At 38.3% G+C, this 20,335-nt stretch overlaps 1 protein-coding gene across 10 annotated transcripts in view; it reads left to right on the top strand.

Annotated features, from left to right (window-relative positions):
• The window catches only part of RB1CC1 (RB1 inducible coiled-coil 1), a 161,899-nt gene that overhangs the window by 119,903 nt on the left and 21,661 nt on the right, over window positions 1-20,335 (top strand). For 5 of the 10 annotated variants that reach the window (XM_043507869.1, XM_043507871.1, XM_043507873.1 and 2 more), the window contains 5 exons: window positions 595-775; window positions 4,094-4,202; window positions 4,337-4,577; window positions 11,557-11,611; window positions 13,817-13,864. In XM_043507869.1, coding sequence (XP_043363804.1) covers window positions 595-775; window positions 4,094-4,202; window positions 4,337-4,577; window positions 11,557-11,611; window positions 13,817-13,864 — 634 coding nt within the window. Of the gene's footprint in view, window positions 1-594; window positions 776-4,093; window positions 4,203-4,336; window positions 4,578-11,556; window positions 11,612-13,799; window positions 13,865-20,335 lie in introns of those variants that run through there. The other 5 variants (XM_038388400.2, XM_038388401.2, XM_043507874.1 and 2 more) reach the window with 3 other exon arrangements.

Raw genomic sequence — 20,335 nt, forward strand, 5'->3', positions numbered from 1 at the left:
CCCTAAGGACAGCAGTAATCATATGGAATGTAAACCAGACTGCTTACTGGCAGTTGCCCACAATCCTCAAAGCTGAATTTCCGCCTTTGGAACCTTTTAGTCAGTTTCTTTTGAACACCATCAATGAAATGTGCTCAGGGGCTGTCTCTTTTATGTCCCAGTCTATGTTATTAATAAATAAGAGCTCACTTCAGCACTTAAAGGACTTTCAGTGATTAATCCTCAGTCTCTTGAGATTTATTTCTCAATGCTTTGCTGTTAGTTTTGTCACCTAATTCCTATACGTCAAAGCTTGCTTTGCAATTTAGTGTTACTTTTCAGCAATATAATGCCTATTTTTAGCGCTTTCATGCTTACAGATTTAAACACTTAGCTTTGGTGTCTAATGTTTCAATGTTATTGCTTCATATTTCATGGTTTCAGGCCATGTCCATGTAGCCAAACAATGACTGTAATGGACAAGCATACCCACTGCTCTATCTTTGGAGTAAGGAAGGAGCAGAAACTCATCAGGTTTTTCTTTGCTTGTGTTTATCTGTTCTTGAATTGTATTTCTGTAATGCATATTTAAACTCTAAAAAATTTGTTTTAAAGTCCTTCCATTGAATTATCTGCTGCATCAAGCTTGGTTATTGAGCTTCAAGAAAAACTTGAGGAAGAGAAAATAAAATTTCTGGAGCAACTTGAAGAGCAAGAGAAAAGAAAGAATGAAGAAATGCAAAACTTTAGAATGTCTCTGACGGCAGAACAGCAGGTAAAGGAGTCATCAAATTTGGTATGTTCTTTCTGGGATTTTAGAGATTTTTGCCATCTCTAGGTTGCCATCTGGTACTTCCTAAATTCACACTGTCATCTGACAACATATTGTATAAAATTATATTAAATTTCACGGTTCTGAAATGTATTGAACTTTTATAAGCGTGTTCTCTGGGACTTGGGAGAAAGTGTTACTATGTCATTGTTTTTTCTATAAGCTTGTGTTACCATAACTCTTCTACAGGTAAGAAGGCTAAATTTGAGCTCCAAGGTGAACCCCGTTAAACATAACTTCTGATTAGTATCTCTGAGCAATATTAAACTTACTCTTTCCAACACCAAGCAGTTCATTGTCACATGACTGTTCCCAAACAGCCAGCTTAGGTAAAGACTGAGTTTTAGAATCAATTCGAACCCCCAGTTTGTATTTCACTGTAGATTTATAAAAATCTCTCTAGACACCCATCCTATGCTAATTAATGTCTAGTAAATAAATTAAAAATACAAAACCACCAAAAAAGATAGATCTCATAAAAATATCCTCCAACTCATACCATCCCCAAAAGTATTTTAAAACTATTGATTTTGCAGCATGGTTAAAAAGTGAACAAATGTGGGCTCTGGTGGACCAACGGTGAAAGTGAGGGTTACAAAGTCAAGGACTCTTTGTGGAGCATGCCCTGCCTTGCAGCTCCATCTCATGAATAGACTGAAAAGGGAGCTCCACTTTAATACCTCCTCTGTTTTCAGCAACATCAGTATGGGACAAGGACTGAGGCACAGCACTATTTCTAGTCATTTGAGCCATCCAACTTTTTTGGACTATAGTCATCAATTGCTAGGGGCAGAGAGAGAGAAGTGGGTAGAATCTTCCTGGACAAATTAAAATTTTCTAAAAATATACTGAAACCAGAGCAGATCTTACACAGCAAATAATCTGAGCAATAACTGATATAGAAGTGTTTGACATCTACATTCATTTTCAGGATTGTAGGCTGTGAATAGAGTGCAGAATGCAGCTGCCCATCCATGTGTCCTTTTTAGAGGATTTTAAGATTTCATGGCCACAGAACAGATAATTAATAATATTCTGTACAATATGTTGACTTTTGTAAGATTTCTCTCACCTTAATGTGTCGATGCATAGCATGCCATTTTCCCCATTAGCAGCAGAGCATTTGAGGAAAGATCTCCCTGATGGCATTCTATTAAAGTCTCCACTCTTCATTTTTTTTCAGGGAAGTTTGTTTTCACATATATGGATTCATAGATACTAAGGTCAGAAGGGACCATACTGATCATCTAGTCCGACCTCCTGCACAGCGCAGGCCACAGAATCTCACCCACCCACTCCTACGAAAAACCTCACCTATGTCTGAGCTATTGAAGTCCTTAAATCATGGTTTAAAGACTTCAAGGAGCAGAGAAGCCTCCCTCAAGTCAACCATGCCCCATGCTACAGAGGAAGGCGAAAAACCTCCAGGGCCTCTCAATCTGCCCTGGAGGAAAATTCCTTCCCGACCCCAAATATGGCGATCAGCTAAACCCTGAGCATATGGGCAAGATTCACCAGCCAGATACTACAGAAAATTCTTTCCTGGGTAACTCAGATCCTATCCCATCTCAGGGGATTAGTCCTACTTACCCTGAATATTTAAAGATCAATTACTTACCAAAATCCCATTATCCCATCATACCATCTCCTCCATAAACTTATCAAGTAGAATCTTAAAACCAGATAGATCTTTTGCCCCCACTGCTTCCCTTGGAAGGCTATTCCAAAACTTCACTCCTCTGATGGTTAGAAACCTTCGTCTAATTTCAAGTCTAAACTTCCTGGTGGCCAGTTTATACCCATTTGTTCTTGTGTCCACTTTGGTGCTGAGCTGAAATAATTCCTCTCCCTCTCCTGTATTTATCCCTCTGATATATTTATAGAGGGCAATCATATCTCCCCTCAACATTCTTTTAGTTAGGCTAAACAAGCCAAGCTCCTTAAGTCTCCTTTCATAAGACAAGTTTTCCATTCCTCGGATCATCCTAGAGCATACTGCAAATCCCACAAAATGTAACATCATTCCACCTGTTTAAAATGTATTGTAGCAGTAAAAAATGCTGAAAGTGTATCTGATTGGTATAGCAATCACTGGACCTTTTAGGCAGTTTTCCTTCTTCTGTGTTCATTATTTTAGAAAATTACTTGTTGCTTTAGTTGTTAGTGAACTATATAAAGTTTGCTTTATTATATCTGTAGTATCACCCAAAATGTGCTATATACTGTACAGACACAGGGAAGACACATTCCTTGCCCCAAAGAGCTTACAGCTTTAAGGTATGCAAATAGATGACTAGTGAAGTAAAGGGATACAGCTTACTAAACAAGTCAAGGTGATGACTAGCACACATCTGTCTAGTTTCACTTCTTAATTTTTTTCATTGTATAAATTACTACCTCCAGTTGCCCCTCTACTAGGTTATTAGTTGGTGATGTTCTTCTGTGTATTCCAGCGGACGTACATCTTAAAAAGGTATTTGAATGGGAAGCTGTAAGGTGAAGACAAGAAGCTTGAACTAGATACAGTGCAGAAAGGGAAAGCCAATGAAGTGGTTTGTGGAGGAGGGTGACATAGGCAAATAATTGCCTGAGACTGACTAGCAGCTGTTTTGTTAAAAGTTGTTAGTTTGTGCTAATTAGCCAGGACTCTTACTAATTTGTGCTAATTAATCTGAACACCTGCTTGGCATTGGGAAATTCTGCCTTCTAAAACCTCGTGCAGTGCCCTGAAATCTATTTCAGGTTCATTCATAGTATTAATATTTTAATGTGGTAATATGAATACAACATTATGCTTATTTCTAATTGTAAATAACTTGGTTTGGTACAAGATCCTACAACATCCACTCTAGTCTTAAAGAATAACTGGTTCTGAGAACAGTGTGTTACTGGATTTGTCAAGAACCAGAAATGTACAGATTCAGTGTTTTTAATTTAATTGTATTCGTGAATACAGCGGGCCTTATTCACGGCTAATATATTTCTTGTGATTATTTTATTAGGACTACAAAGGTACACCACACCTCACAAAACAAAATTAGAACCAGTCCTTACCCAAAAGCTCTCATAATTGAACTCCAATTAAAACAAGCAGGGAAACATTTCCAGTATATGTATCCCTTTATCAAAAATGTACTTCTTTAAGTTGATTTCCTAGCCTTTCAGTTTAATTTGGAAAACTGCAAATGGCAATACCATGGGTTCTTCCTTTTTTCTGTCTTATATATGTTGCTTTCATTTACAGTGTACTACTTTTACCTAATGCTATTTCTGATTTTTCAGACCAATTTTAACACCGTGCTGACAAGAGAAAAAATGAAGAAAGAAAACATAATAAACGATCTTAGTGATAAATTAAAAACAATAACCCAACAGCAAGAAAGGGATAAGGGTAAGTAAATATTCTGTCAACACTGATTTGTTTTGAAATAGTCTACTTTCAGTTTAAATCCAAATAATTGTTATAATATCCTGAGCTGCTTTTTTTTTAGATAAAAATGTTTACATGTTTCTATTATTATCTAGATTTGATTGAAACACTTTCTGAAGATCGTGCTCGATTACTGGAAGAGAAGAAAAAACTTGAAGAAGACATGAATAAGATGAGAAGCAGTAATTTTATTCCATCAGCATATTTACCTACATCTTCAGAATCTTGTGGAGCCTGTGCACCTGATCTCCCAGCTGAAACAGAGAGAGTGGCTTCAGAGATTACAGATGAAGGAAGGCTGGATTCAGCAATGGAAACTAGCATGATGGCTGTGCAGTAAGTATATAAGAGGCATTATATTAAAATATGTAGACTATATTTAGATCATTACACCAGAGTATAGTTGAATATTTCAGTGTACCAATGAGCTGTTCAATGAACTTCTTTTATCTGATCTGAACTTATCTGATGTTCTTGCTCAAAATGCCTTTTTTGAGGTGCATGTATAAAATGTTCAGATGTCACCAGCTATCAGAAATGTATGTTTTCTGGTGACTTAGAAGAGAAAGAAGTTAGAGCAGTGGTTCTCAACCCACAGCCAAATCAGCACACAGCTGCAGCCCATGTGACATCCTCAGGACTGTAACTACGGCAGGATGGGAGGGGCACTTGCCCCAGGTACAGAACCAGTTGGGAGCGGAGAGTGGGAGGGGGAGTAAAAATGGGGCGTACAGGATCAGATCTAGCATCAGCTCCCCAGTAGGATCAGGCCCAGCGATATCAGCCGTGTCCCCAAATCCCCACCGCTGGGCAGGATTATGCCCTTCCGCACAACCAGCAGCAGCGCGGAAGTGAGGGTGGCAATACACCATACCATGCCACTTTTACAGTAAATGATTAATTTTTTGACTTACTTTGCTAATTTAAAATTCTCTTGGTAGATATTTGCCAGTGTTGAAATGAAAGGTACTATATCGAGTCGCATTGTATTGCTGTCATATAACAAATACTAATCTTTTTTTGTAGTTGTATGGGTAGTATATATATTGTGTGGATGCAGCCCACACAACACATAGAGAGCTGCATATGCAGCCCACAGTGGTAAATAGGTTGAGAACCACTGAGTTAGAGGCTAAAAAATGGTAAAGTGAAGATGAAATAGGCGTCAGTGAGTAGATGAATGTTTTAAAACTGAGCAGTAGAAAACCAGTAATATATATTTTGTCCCTCACACTCACGAAGAAGACAGACAAGATGCAAGGGTTGCGATTGAATTAGGCCGCAACTCTTACTATCTTTAATTCATCTGGGAACTATTTGGCAATAACTTTTATGGGCAGGTTATCACTCCTTCCTTAATTATTTCCACCTGGTTGGAGGACTGCTGTCATCCTCCGACCCCTACACACTTGGTCCCAGCCCATTCCTGGGACTCCACTGCCCTCTCTTCATACAAAGGAGACAACTCCCAGACAACTCCCTTTCCCCAAGGTGCTGGGGAATGGGAGTTGTCTGGGAGTTGTCTCCTTGCTGTAACAGATCTGAGGCACCCCAAACCTATTCTCCAGTTTCTTGATGGAGCACCTTCCCTAAGAGTACATCTGTGCTGGAACTGCAATCTCCAGCTCAGGTAGACATACCCACTCTAAGTCTGTTTGAACTAGCACTCTACAATAGCAGTGTAGCATGGGCAGCAGAAACAGCTAGACATTTCCAGTGCAGTTAGTCCAAAACTCTAGGTACATATTTAGGGAGGCTTGTATATCTCCTGCTCATGCAAACTGCAGCTATGCTTGATGAAAGGTAGTGCAGGTATGTCTCCCCTAGCTAGAAATTACACCTTGAGCTCCAGTATAGACCTAGTCCAGTGTAGACATAGTCTTAAGTCCACTTATAATTCTGGTTTATCAGGGAACTGGATTCCTTAGGGGCAAGTGTCTGCCACCTGTTAAGTTGCGATACCTTGATTCTTACATTCTTACTTAGCCTGTCAGGTCCCTGAACTGTTCTGAGGAAGGGAAAAAACATGCACTGTACCCGTCACTCTGGTAGTGAAGGAAAAAGTCCTTCCTGATCCCAAATAAAGCAATGCGCACACCAAACCAAAAAACATGGTCCTATCTTAATCCCAGGAGTGGGAACTACTAAACTGGATGCAGAAGGGGTCTCTGGCCAGAGGAACAGGGCTCATATACTCATCTCCAGATGCACAGGGGCCAGTGTCTGTCTTGAGCCCCATCAGTTTAGGTGTTTCTCCCCCATCTCGTAGCCCTGAGTGGGGGACAAGACCATGAAAGGAGCCATATCTCTTTTTCCTGCCGGTCCAGACAAAAACCCCAGCGGATGCATTCTGGTGATCTGTGGAGAACTGACTGAATATATGGTGCTGGTTCCTTGTTTGCAACTGCTAAATAACATTAAAAAAATGTAAAACAAGTATATGTTGCTCATATTACTTTTCCATGTAAACAATTGCTGTAGTTGTCATAGGAAAGTTATTGAATCTCCAGTGGTAGGTGAGATGGTCATGCATGTTGGGTGTTTAGGAGAGATGATGAAGCCAAGCAATAGCAAATGGATGAAGGAGCCTGTTCAAGACCCTCCTTCTTAAGATTTATCCCCATTATTGGAAAAAAATTCAGGAACTGGATTTGTAGCTATTTTCCCTTTTTAATCCTTTCAGTCCTGTCATTTTTCTGTTTATAGTAGTCTTACAAACTTGAGATATTCAGAATTTGATAGTTCTTAACCATTTATAGCAAATGTTTGTTATGCAGAAGCCACATAAACTGGAGACCACAATCTTTCTGAAATAGTTTCTGCAATCTTTAAAATTTATTGTTTTTTACATTGTTATGAGCTTCTATGGTCTCTCTGGTTAAAATTTGCTTTGAAAGAAAAATCTTTTAAGTGCAGCTTATTTCACAGTTAACTGAAGAAATGCTAAATATAGAGGTGTTAGTCTATTTCAGTAAATGACAACTGTTCTCAGTTCTCATTCATTTCCATGACTAATTATTCTTCTTTAATTTTGATTTTCTTTATTAAAAATTACAGTTGTAGTGGTCCCCTCTGAGGCCCTCGCATCAGTCGGGTAATTCTTTCAGCACAGAGTGAATTAGGGTTACAGGTTCAGCCTTGAATCTGGATTTTCTGCATCTTCCTCATTTTGGCAGTTATTGTTTCTTCTGAATTTTACAATTACTTCTAATATTCTTTCCTGAACACTTTCTGTATGGTTTATCAGTTTCCGATATACTTCACTAAAATCAAAGTAATCTATTTTTATATGCAGCACTGGAAAAAGGACTAGTTTGTTTTTGTTAATAAAAACAACTTATTTTAATTAGTAACAGGTGGGAAAAACAGTGTTCATCACTAACAACTAGTTTTCCTCTGAATTATCTAAACATTACAATTTAGCATTAAAATGGGAGAGTAGTAATTTAAAAAAACTTCAAAACAACACCACAGTTTTTATTATGTAGATCTTTGACACTGTCAACGTATGATTGCCTTAGTTATCTTTCACTGACAGAGGCTACAGCTGATAAATTATTATTGGAGAGCATGTCCCATGTTAGATAAGAAATGAGTATAGTGTCCATAAGTTGGGTCCAAATTTAGTGAAAAATGTATCAGTGTTTCTCAAAAAAAGCACTCATTTTAAGCAGTCAGAATAGTTTTGTTTTTCTTTAAAGTCTAATGCAAAGTTCGGGGGGAGGGCATGCAGGGAGGGAAACTACTAGGAGTTGAAGAAGGGAAGTAATTGTGTTTCTACCCATATTTCTTCTCTTCTCCCACTCCTACCCCTGCTAAAATAATCTTTCTTAATCATTCTTCCGATTGTCCCCCCCACACACACTTTTTAAATTCTTTCTGTGGTTCTCCCTTTTCCATAATGTCTAATTCTTGTTCTCTCCCATTAAGGAGCTTCACAACTCTACCTTTACCTGCTTATCTTTGCTTGTATTTTATCAAGTTGCCTATTCCTCCTCTCTCCACCAGTGATATCAGACTTGTCCACCTACTTGTTCACTCTTCCCATAAGCATCTTTGTACATTCTTCATCTTTTCATAGATGGAATGATTTCTTCAAACTAATCTGTAAAGCCACTAGACTCTCCTATTCCTTTTAAGTACCCTTTTTACCACCAGATTTACAGGAAGTTGGAATCTAAACTCCAAGAAATTTTGCAGTGACCTTGGGAGTGATTTTGAGTCTTACTTCCACGTACTTTTGGTAGTCTGATTTTTCCCCTTATTTATCTCTTAAATCAAATTCAAATTAATTATAAATAACACATTAAAGGGGGATTGTGAAATGACATTTCTTTTCCTGGGTTAGGTAAGTATTGTTTTATAACCAGTATATTTCCTTTTCCAATGATTAGTGTTGGTAGTGTTACTAAGAATATGTTCTATGAATGGTTTCCATATGATTGCAAATGAATCTACAGTAAAACCTCACTAATATGCATAACTTATCATTTTACCCCAAAAAGCTTACTGGCTTTCTCAGTCTCCAACAAAACTGCGCAGCAAAGTATTTTAGTAAAGTCTGCAGTTAAGTGACTTATATTTTGAGAAAAAAAAATAGTATCCTCTAGTACACAGTGGGTACTGTTAAATAGTTGGAAAACCATTTAACTAAAAGCTCAGGACTCCGAGCTTCAGCCACCAGGCATCCAGGCTCTGACCAGCCCTTCCTTCCTTTCAGGAACAGAAAGAACATAGACCACCAGGAGCCATATATTTACAAGGCAGAGATCTCCCCTGCCCGTTCAGGGCATAAATCACTCAAACACATACACACCACAGAAATGAGGATCTCTCAAAGTATCCTAGGTCTCATTTTTTCTCCATCCTCACGCCCACCAGTGCCTTAGTGGCTTCTAGCTCCTCAAATTAATTTCAGGAGGGTTATTTTGTTTTTTGGGGGTAGGTAGAAACAATTCCAGTAGGGCTTCATGTCCCAAATGTTAAGGTGGAGAGAGAGAGAATCCCCATGGCCCAAGCAAACTTCTCAGAACAGCAGAGGATGCAAGAGGTTCTCTTTTTCTTGTGCAAATAATTCAGTGAAGAATCTGAGACCAACAGGCTGCAAAGGAAAATAAAATATCCAAGTCAACATTGATCCTCTTTCCCTGATTCCAATCTAGCCATGAACGGTCATCAAAGAAAATTAGAAAACATTTTATTCTTCTTGACAATTTGAGACAGTATGTTACAATGTGATAGTCACAACTGACAGAGTTAAAAAAGCTGGAAACAAAAAAAGTACCCAACTGCTTAAATAATTCCTTTCAAAATGTAAATGAGACAGGGCCTTTCATTCAAGGATGTTATTCAAGAGGAGTGGAATAACCCCCCTAACAATGGGAAACCCTTAGCAAAAGGACCATAACATTTTACAAAGTTAGGGAACCCAGCACTTTTACCCAAGGTTGGAGTGATGGTAGCTGCCTTTACAAGAGAGATGGTGATCCCGATCAAGTGGGGCTTGCTTCCATCAACACAAAATTAGTGGGTCTCCATAAGACATCCCATCCTGGGTGAAGCTCTATATAAGAGAGCTAAAGATATTTTTATTGAGCATCTGGAACCACTCACCAGATATGGCATGATGTCAACCTTCATCCCTCAAGTAATCCTCCATTAGAATGAGGGACAGTGATGTAGAATATATTGACAGGCTCCCCAGTTCAGCTACCGAATCCTCGAGTGCTGTGCTGGTACAAGCCTCTCTGAATGGAACGCACACCCACATCATTTTACAGCCAGAGTAATAAGACTTTTCAAAACAGCAAGATTGGTTTTTCAAAAATAGGATTAGCCTTTTCTTTTACACGCTGTCACAACAGCACCCTTTGAAGTATACTCTCTGTCTATAAAGACCTGTTAATTAGTCTCTGTCGTCTCTATTATAGTCTTAGTCTCAAACTGGTGATTCTCTAAATTCTGGGATGCTATTGTGTTTGCTTGATGAAAAAATGATGATCAGGATGCTAGAATAATTCCTAACACAGTTGGATTCTACTTTCTGTATTTCTCAGGAAATTCTTTTCTTCCACCTACTCAAACACTCAACATTCCACAGAGTACAGGCTTTAACATAAATTTAGATGTGCTTGCAGCATTCCAAAGTATATTCCAAGAACATGCAATCAATCTTGAAATCAACATCTATAGTCATCACTTTTTGCCAGATGCGCCCAGGCCTCTGAGCATCTAAAGCTACTCTGGACAGGTGGAAAAACAAAATTATATAGTCAAATCATGTAAACCATCTGACATGCTAGTTACTGAGGGATTTAGAGCTCATTCCACATCTTCTATTATATCATCTTGGGGGAAAAAATGTCTTTGCAGGTGTTTATTTTTCAAAGACTGAAAAATGGACTACTTTGTACCTTTTGTTAGGAAGATCCTGCCAGAACCAGTTCCCAATGAATTTATAGATCAAGGTACTTCTAATCTGTATTAACTCCCCCCCCCCTTCTTGCTGCTATATTGTATTGCTCATTACTCTCCATACCTTGGGTTATGTTAGGATTCAGAATCTTAAAATTTAGTGTCTGATAATTCCAGAAAGAAAGTTAACATCTCATACAATCTGAACTGCCCATATTATCTTCATATTGGGAGCCAGGAAGTGATTTTCTTTAGCAATCCTCTCTCCTTATGGGTGAAAATGTTAAAGTTTTAATTATAATTAGTTTTATTTCTTACTAATTTGTCTTTCTACAGCTCTGGAAGAGTTCTAGCATACAGAAATGAGTTCTAGCATGTAGAAATGAGGGGCTTTGCTTTGTGCTGGACTTCTGTAGAATCTCTTAGAAGCCTTTTGAGATCCACATAGACCAAGACACAACACTACCCATTAGTGACTGACAGAAGTTAAACCTAGAAAGGAAATTCCTGGGTACTAAATTTTCCATTTAACTTGAACACACTATAATAACTAAGAAATGGTAATGGAAAACTAAGAAATGGTAATGCTGGTGCATATACCAAGAAAAAACAGCAAGGTAGCTGTATTGATTCTTGCATCATGAGAAGGACAGCAGCATGTGGTATTTGCCATTAAAATGGACAGTTTTGCATTCAAGTATATTTGAGTATTTCAAACAATAACCTCAAATTTTATATGATTGTTGTTATATATTTTAAATAGCACAAATAAAACAGGAGATACAGCTGTAAAACATTACTTTCTAAAACAGTAACTTTCAGTAGATAAACATTTTGGAAAAGAGAAAACTGCATTATTTCATATTTTCTTAACCTCTCAAATGATTTCTTTTTTCCTTAGTGAAAACATCCATATGTTGTCTGAAGAAAAACAGAGGATAATGTTGTTAGAAAGAGTGAGTAGATTCTCTTCTATTGTATTCATTCAGCAACTTAATGGTGTGTAAAGTGCTTTGAAGCTGACTAGTACATGCGTAAAGTTATGATGGAGTAAATGATTATTAAATTCTGGTGAACATGAGTATTTGCAAAGGAAAGTGCTTTATCCATTGTGACAAAGTTCCTGCTCTACCTTGACAGGTTTCAGAGTAGCAGCCGTGTTAGTCTGTATTCGCAAAAAGAAAAGGAGTACCCGTGGCACCTTAGAGACTAACAAATTTATTAGAGCATAAGCTTTCGTGAGCTACAGCTCACTTCATCGGATCCGATGATGTTACCTTACCCAGGGAAAAGGGACCTACTTAGCCTGGGGCTAATATATCTGCCTTCTATTACTCTCCTATAGTCATCTGGCCTGACCCTGTCACACCATGGAATAATGGGATTGATTTTCATTTACATTAAGACTAATTCACACCATTCTCTTAGTGTACAGGATCTGAAAGTGAGTCTATATATAATTTATTCCATCTTTAAGAACCACTTACACTTTACATAAAGTGTAAAGCAGGCTTTGTGTGAATGAGAATTTTCATTTTAAGTAGTTGTGACACAGACTTGATTTGTTCACTGTTTTGTTTGATGTTTTTATAGCAGAAAATTAACCAAGAAATTAACCAGTGGGAACATCTGGGTTTCTTAGAGAATAATGGATCTTTATAGTAGTAATAAAGGAAATAATTCAGAGATTAAATAAATTCCATGCAAGTGATTGCAGACCATTTTTTCTTTTCACATATTAATCTAAAACGTATTTACTCTTTTCAAAACAAGGCAATTAAAACACTGAGACATGAAGTATGAGAAATGCTTGAAACTAATTTCAGAAGAAACAAAGTAAAAGGATTTCATCCACTTCTCTGGCACTGTGTTAATTTATATCATCTTAATTAAAAGTCTAATGTACTATAATCTTGGTGTGACAGTTCTTTAAAAAACAAAAATAAAGAAACTGACAGTAGAACATTAAGTGTTTCTTATAATGCCGTCCAATTATTTTGTGTGTTTGTTTTTTTTTAAAAGCAGTGTTTTAGTCTAGAATTTCAGTTCACAGATCAGGAAATTAGATTATTTTCCCTTTGTAAGTCATTCTTCTGTGTGTTGTATTTTGTATTCGAGTACTGCTTTGAACTGATTTCTCACTGTTTGGACTGTGTCGGTGAAGTCACAATTGTGTAGCTACTCCCACTGGTAAACTGGGAACATCATCAAAAATATCTGCTGTTTTTAATTGATTAAACCTTTCAGACTTATACTTTAAAGAAAAAAAGTCTAACAACCCACTTCCTATTTCCTTTTTTGTCTCCAATCCCATTCCAGCTGTCTTCCTTTCTCTTCTTTAGGCTTCGTTTTTACTTCACTTAAAATTCTATTTTGAGCTTCACACCAACTTCTAGTTCAGTAGAATCAATCAGATTATCTCTGTTTCATGGTTAAACTGTAGTAAGAGCAGGGAGATGACACTTCCCCCAGTAGCTTGACCACGAGCTCAGCAGCATCATGGTAGTTGCCAGGTTTTTTGTAACTTTAAATGTCTGTACCCTTTTGTTTATGAGGAGATTATAAACTAGGGGTGGCCAACCTGTGGCTCTGGAGCCACATGCGGCTCTTCAGAAGTTAATATATGGCTCCTTGTATAGGCACCAACTCCGGGGCTGGAGCTACAGGCGCCAACTTTCCAATGTGCTGGGGGGTGCTCACTGCTCAACCCCTGGCTCTGCCAGAGGCCCTGCCCCCACTCCACGCCTTCCCATGCCCTCCCCTGAGCCTGCCATGCCATCGCTCCTTCCCCTCGCTCCCCACAGCTTCCTGCATGCCATGAAACAGCTGATCGGGAGGTGCAGGGAGGGAGGGAGAGCCGCTGATCAGCGGGGCTGCCGGTGGGCGGAAGGCACTGGAAGCGGGGAGCTGATGGTGGGGGGGCGCTGCTGATGTATTACTGTGGCTCTTTGGCAAGGTACATTGGTAAATTCTGACTCCTTCTCAGGCTCAGGTTGGCCACCCCTGTTATAAACGTTTTCTTAAAATTCTGAAACCTACAACAAAAAGTTTGTTCATGGACAGTGTAGTGTTCAACTATTTGGTATTTATTACAGGTTTATGCTATTTAATGAACATAAATATTAAACTGGTTATTCATTTTAGATTACTGTCTCCTACAGACACTACAACTTAAAGAAGAGGAAAATAAGCGATTAAATCAAAGATTGGTAAGTACATTAAATATCTGTGCACTTGTCTGTTCATAAAATACTTTTTTCAAAAATAAACAAGAGTTTTAAAAATGTAAACTCTAGTAATTCTCTGCACACCTTAGAGTTTTACATGTGAAGTAGAACAAAGTAAGGAAAAGAAAAAAATGGCAATCAGGAGTAATCGAATTCCATATAAGATGTTATTTCGTTGTTGAGGCAAGGACAGTTTTTTCCATAGAAGAAAATTTGGAGGCAGCGGGGTGATGGAGAGCAAAGGGAGACTTTTACTCTCACAAAGCATACAAGCCAAACCAGTCTTTTGAAAAGACAGGCAAAAGCATTAACTCCCAGGGTCACATTTTTAATAAGGTAAACTTGCAAAAATGCATACACACGTGCACATCAGGCATTTGTACAATTAATAGCCATTTAGTAGTTATCTTTCGAAAAAAATGATTCAGATGCTTTATGGACTATATTGGCTTTTTAAAAAATAAATTTACTCAAAAGGGAGATTAGAGCCATGTGAGGGAATGGAAATGAGACAGGAGACATAACAGCTTGCCATATAATTCAGAATGGAACATGTGGGTAATTCAGACTGCAACTCACATGAATTGCATGGGGGTTAAGGTGACCAGATAGCAAGGGTGAAAAATCGGGATCGTAGGTGAGGGGTAAATCTCTTCAATTTATTAATTGTTCCCCTCATTTCTTTTTTAAAAAAAACATAATTAGATAATGAAATCTGTTTGCTTCAGAGGAAATTGTCATTTGTCAGTCACTGTGCTAAGGACAAAAAAAAAGTCTCTGTTCATAAGGGGTTACTGACTAATGAGTGATAGGATCACTGATTAGGCAAAATTTAGTCATACCAGTGTCACATCAAGAAGTGTGGTAGTTCATTAATTCTCGTTAGAGCTGTACATAAGTTAAAGCCTTGGTTCCTGACCCCATTGCTCCTAGGCTTGCTTCTCTACAAATTCTTCTTAGCAGCATGCTTCAACAGTGAGCTGGAGAGAATTCCTCTGAACATCAGAAGGGGTAATGTTCTTTATGATCTATTCATTTTTTGGCCTCACTGTTGAGATTACCAGTCTTTGTGCCAATTTGGAAGCTTTTTATGTGGACAGTTGTTTTCTATGAATTAATTAGACTACAGTAGAACCTCAGAGATAGTCTGTAACTCTGAACAAAACATTATCGTTGTTTTTTCAAAAGTTTACAACTGAATATTGGCTTAATACCGCTTTAAATTTTACTATGCAGAAAAATATTCTTCTTTTAACCATCTTAATTTAAATGAAACAAGCACAGAAACCTTGTCAAATCTTTCCTTAGCTTGTCAAATCTTTTTTTAAACTTTCCCTTTGGTTTTTTTAGTAGTTTACATTAAACGCAGTTGTGACAGCATGGCTAGAAATGGTTAAAGATCCTGCAAAATAAATAACCCTCAACAGACATGTGGGGAGACAATGTTTGTGTTTTTGTGTATTTACATATGTATGAGTAGGGTGGACAATGTAATCAACAATCCCTGTATGCTGTATTCTGATAATTCAGAGATCAAAAGAACATCCTATCATTTAAATGAATTGTAAACACGTGATAGCTCTGTATTCATCTCTCTTTGAAATGAATAGCAAATAACCCGTGAAAGGTGGAGGAACAAGCACATTGCCTTATGTTAAATCTGTAGCTAAGGTACTGGTGATGGACCTCCTTCATAGTCATGCTAATTACCTTTTGAACTCCCAACTTGTCAAAAGAAATGAAATTGTATAAAAGATCCTTGGGTCCTGATTCTGTCATCTCGGATCTACTTAAGCTTCATCTGGGGAAGTTTGAGTCGCAAGACTGAGATCCCAAGTACGCTGGTACGACTTGAATATGATATTTGTCGACATTGGACTATAATCTGTGAACTATTTCTGAAAGAACTCTTTGCAACTACAAAGCCCACCATTTTTGCTATGAATCTGCACCTCAATGAATTGAACTCATGTCTATATGTATATTGATCTTTTAACCTTACTCTCTCTTGTTTTTTAATAAATTTTAGTTTAATAAGAATTGGCTGTAGCGTGTATTTGAGTAAGATCTGGAATATTCAGTAACCTGGGAGGTAATGTGTTCAGTCCTTTGGGATTGGTAGAACCTCTTCTTTTATATGATGAAATAAGATTTTCAGAAATCATCATATTTGACTTAGGTACTGGATGGAGGCCTGAGGCCGAATCACTTTAAGGGAACTGTGGTGTTTGGACTTCTGAGTAACCAGTAGGTAATAAATAAGCTGTTTTATGCTGGTTTGGTGAATCTAGGTATTGGAATGTCTACCAGCTTTTTGGGGATTGTCTGCCCCATTCTTTGCAGTTCACCCTAATTGAGTGACCACAGCTGGCTCCCCACTAGGACCCCGGTCACAGAGGCGTAGTCAGCAGGATACACATTACAACAGGTTAATTGGGTTTTTGGATCAGAACCCCACGCATGCCAAAAAATTAATTTTGATATTGGAGAGTTTAAGAGTTAAAAATCAGTTACAGTGAGTGGTCCAAGATCGAAATCCTAACAGAAAAATCCTGGAAGAATTGTGTTCACAGAGGGGGTTGTCTTTTAAGAAAAAAGCTCCAGAGCAGGAAATGAAAAATCTGTTAATTGCCAGTGATAAGAAAGCAGACCCAGTGAAAATGCTTGCAGTGAGAAACCAGCAGTTTGAACATGAACAAAAAATAGCTGATATGGAAAGAGAAGCTGCTGAAAGAGAACGCCTGAATGGTGAAAGAGAACATGAACAAATAATGGCATATATTAGATTGCAGTAACTAGAAGGTAAGGCAAAAGTGGACAGACTTAAGCTCAGGAACTGTATCATACTGGAAAGCCAACTCCTCTCAACAACAAAGAGGGGATAGAATCTATCCAGTTTATAACAATGTTGGTATGTCGTATTTAGGGATTGTCAATTAATCACAGTTAACTAACGCGATTAACTAAAAAAAATTAATCGTGATAAAAAAATTAATCATGATTAATCACAGTTTTAATCACATTATTAAACAATAGAATACCAATTGAAATTTATGAAATATTTTGGATGTTTTTCTACATTTTCATATATATTGTATTCTGTTACAATATCTGTAATTGGAATCAAAGAGTATATTAATTTTTATTACAAATATTTGCACAGTAAAAATGATAAACAAACGAAATAGTATTTTTCAATTCACCTCATACAAGAACTGTAGTGCAATCTCTTTGTTGTGAAAGTGCAACTTACAAATGTAAATTTTTGTTTATTTGTTACATAACTGTACTCAAAAACAAAACAATCAAAACTTTAGAGCCTACAAGTCCACTAAGTCCTACTTCTTGTTCAGCCAGTCACTAAGACAAACAGGTTTGTTTACATTTACAGGAGATAATGCTGTCCTCTTCTTATTTACAATGTCACCAGAAAGAATAGGCATTTGCATGGCACTTTTGTAGCTGGCATTGCAAGGTATTTACATGTCAGATATGCTATATATTCGTATACCCCTTTATGTTTCAGCCACCATTCCACAGGACATGCTTCCATGCTGATGACGCTTATTAAAAAAATGCATTAATTAAATTTGTGACTGAACTCCTTGGGGGAGAATTGTGTGTCCCCTGCTCTGTTTTACCTGCATTCTGCCATGTATTTCATGTTATAGCAGTCTCAGATGATGACCCAGCACTATGGTGTTCATTTTAAGAACACTTTCATTGCAGATTTGACAAAACACAAAGAAGGTACCAATCTGAGATTTCTAAAGATAGCTACAGCATTCGACCCAAGGTTTAAGAATCTGAAGTGCCTTCCAAAATCTGAGAGGGATGAGATGTGGTGCATGCTTTCAGAAGTCTTAAAGAGCAACACTCTTATGCATAAACTACAGAACCTGAATCATCAAAAAAGAAACAATCAAACTTCTGCTGGTGGCATCTGACTCAGATAATGAAGATGAACATGCGTCAGTCCACACAGCTTTAGATTGTTATCGAGCAGACCTGTCATCAGCATGGATTCGTCCCCTGGAATGGTGGTTGAAGCAGGAATATCCACCAGCTTTTGGGGGGATTGACTGCCCCATTCTTTGCAGTTCACCCTAATTGAGTGACCACAGCTGGCTCCCCACTAGGACCACAGTCACAACAGTACTGTACTTGGTTGGGGTGGGTCTTTTTGGGGGGGGCAGAGGGGGAAGAATCTCTGCTGCCGCCTGATTCTGTACTTCTAGTTCTAAATGAGGTGTGTCATTGACGTAGTTCATAACTCCGGTGTTCGTAACTCTGAGGTTCTGCTGTATTAGTTATATTTCACACAGGTCACTGAATCAGAGGGTAATAATTTTTGGTAACTAGTAAGTTGAACCAGATTTGGAACCTACAGCCTTGTGAAAGGCCTCATATCCTATTACAAATCCCTTAAGACAATCCATACCCCATTGAATGTATTCCTATTATTTGTGGCTTAGAACTCTAGAGCTAGTTAACAAGATGACTTTCAGTCCTATGTTCAATTTTGAGCACCATTTCAATGAAAAGTTATTACACAAGGGCCTGAATCAGCATTGCATTAATCTAATTTTACACCAGTGCATCAATAAAGTTAAAAATATCTGTCTGGAAACTGGGAAAGGTGACCAAACACTTGGAGCTAACAGAGTTTTAAGTGGGGGGGAATCCACTTGGTTTAAGGAATCGGTAGCAGTAAAATAGTTGCAAGACAGGTGCTGGAAGAACTAAGGAGTAATATATATTAGTTACAAAAATAGCAATATTTTGTTGCATTTAGCTACTTTTCCAGATAAATAAAACTTGCATATTTACCTGGCCTTTCTAGCTAGAGTGTTGCAAGTATGAAGTATGCTTGTGAGGTGGAGAAGTCCAGAAGTTGATGGTTTAGGTATATCTGTGGATATAAATAAATTCAGATGAATAAAAGTATATGTTAGGAGAACTTGTCATAAACATTGAACCACAGTTTGCTGAGAAATCATGTCATTTATGGAAGTCTAAATTTCACATTATATCCTGTCCGTGATAGTCCTGCAAATGGTGAGGCTGAGATAGAAGGCTGGGCAAGCTGTGAAGTATGTTCTCTAACAAGGATTGAACAGCTGAGGAGACAGTTTCCTTTTCTAGGGAACAAACTAGTGGTCCAATCTAACAAATATGAAATAAGCTGACCAAAAAAGCAAAATATAAATATATAATTCTCTTTTACTGATTGCATGCTGCAAGGGGCTTGCCTAAACTAAATCCTGGTGCTCAGGAGAGATTAAAAATAGACTGACAAATACTTGCTGTTGTACAAGGTGTCTACAGACCTCCTATTCTCACTGCCAAAACCAGGGCTGGTTCATTCATGGGACATTTGCAACTCATTCCAGACCCAAAAGAAGGCATTTAATGGTTTACCATTTCACACTTAACTGTCTGGAAGAATTCTAAGATTTGCATCCGATGAAGTGAGCTGTAGCTCACGAAAGCTTATGTTCAAATAAATTTGTTAGTCTCTAAGGGCCACAAGTACTCCTTTTCTTTTTAAGATTTGGAAGATTCTGTTTCTGACACCTGTTTCTGCCCATGTATGCCAGGTAAAAAAGCCCACCGGGCATTAGTTCCAGCCCCAAAGGAGAATTCCCCCAGTATAGGAACTGTGAGGCTATGTCTACACTATAGCAGCATAACTACGGTGCTGCAGCTGTGCCTCTGGAGCACTGTAGCTGTAGATGTTTCCTACATTGATGAAAGGGATTTTTCCATTGATGTAGTTAATCCACTTCTCTGAGAAGTGGTAACTAGGTCAACGAAAGATTTCAGTTGCTCTAGCCACATCTACACCAGAGGTTAGGTCTACCTAACTATTGTGCTCAGGGCACATCATTTTTCACAGCCAAAAGCAACATAACTAGGTTAATCTAATTTCTAAAGGTACACCAGGCTTGAGTAATACAGCCAAACTGTGTTCTCTGAAGGCCTCCTTGCAAGTCCTGGCATGGGAGACTTGCTGGAGTGGGTTTCTGGGAGTGGAAGGGCATGTCAGGACAAGGCTATAGCATATAGAACTGCGGAGATTGTGTGCAGTGCTGCCGTTCATAGTAAATTATGCCACAGGCCACTCTAGCCCTGGAGCAGCCCAGAATCAGGAAAGGAGACAGAGATGTCTTATAGATGCCCAGCACAGAATTTCACCTATGACTTGCAGTGCAGACATGTTTTTTAACCTGACAGGATCATTGATAGCCAACAATTACTCTGATCAAAACTTCTGGAGGGCAAAGAAGCCAGAAATTTATCATTATGGTAAAATGGTAGCTTTTTCATGTTAAGTTTGCAATGCGGGGTGGGAGGGAGCAAGCTCCTGTTTTGGCCGGGGCAGGGGAAAGAGCGAGCTAGCTCCTTTCAGGGCTGGGGCAGTGGGGAGCAACGAGCTCTTCCTGAGACCGG

The sequence above is a fragment of the Dermochelys coriacea genome, chromosome 2 (genome assembly GCF_009764565.3).
Source record: "Dermochelys coriacea isolate rDerCor1 chromosome 2, rDerCor1.pri.v4, whole genome shotgun sequence".
Classification (NCBI taxonomy): domain Eukaryota; kingdom Metazoa; phylum Chordata; order Testudines; family Dermochelyidae; genus Dermochelys; species Dermochelys coriacea.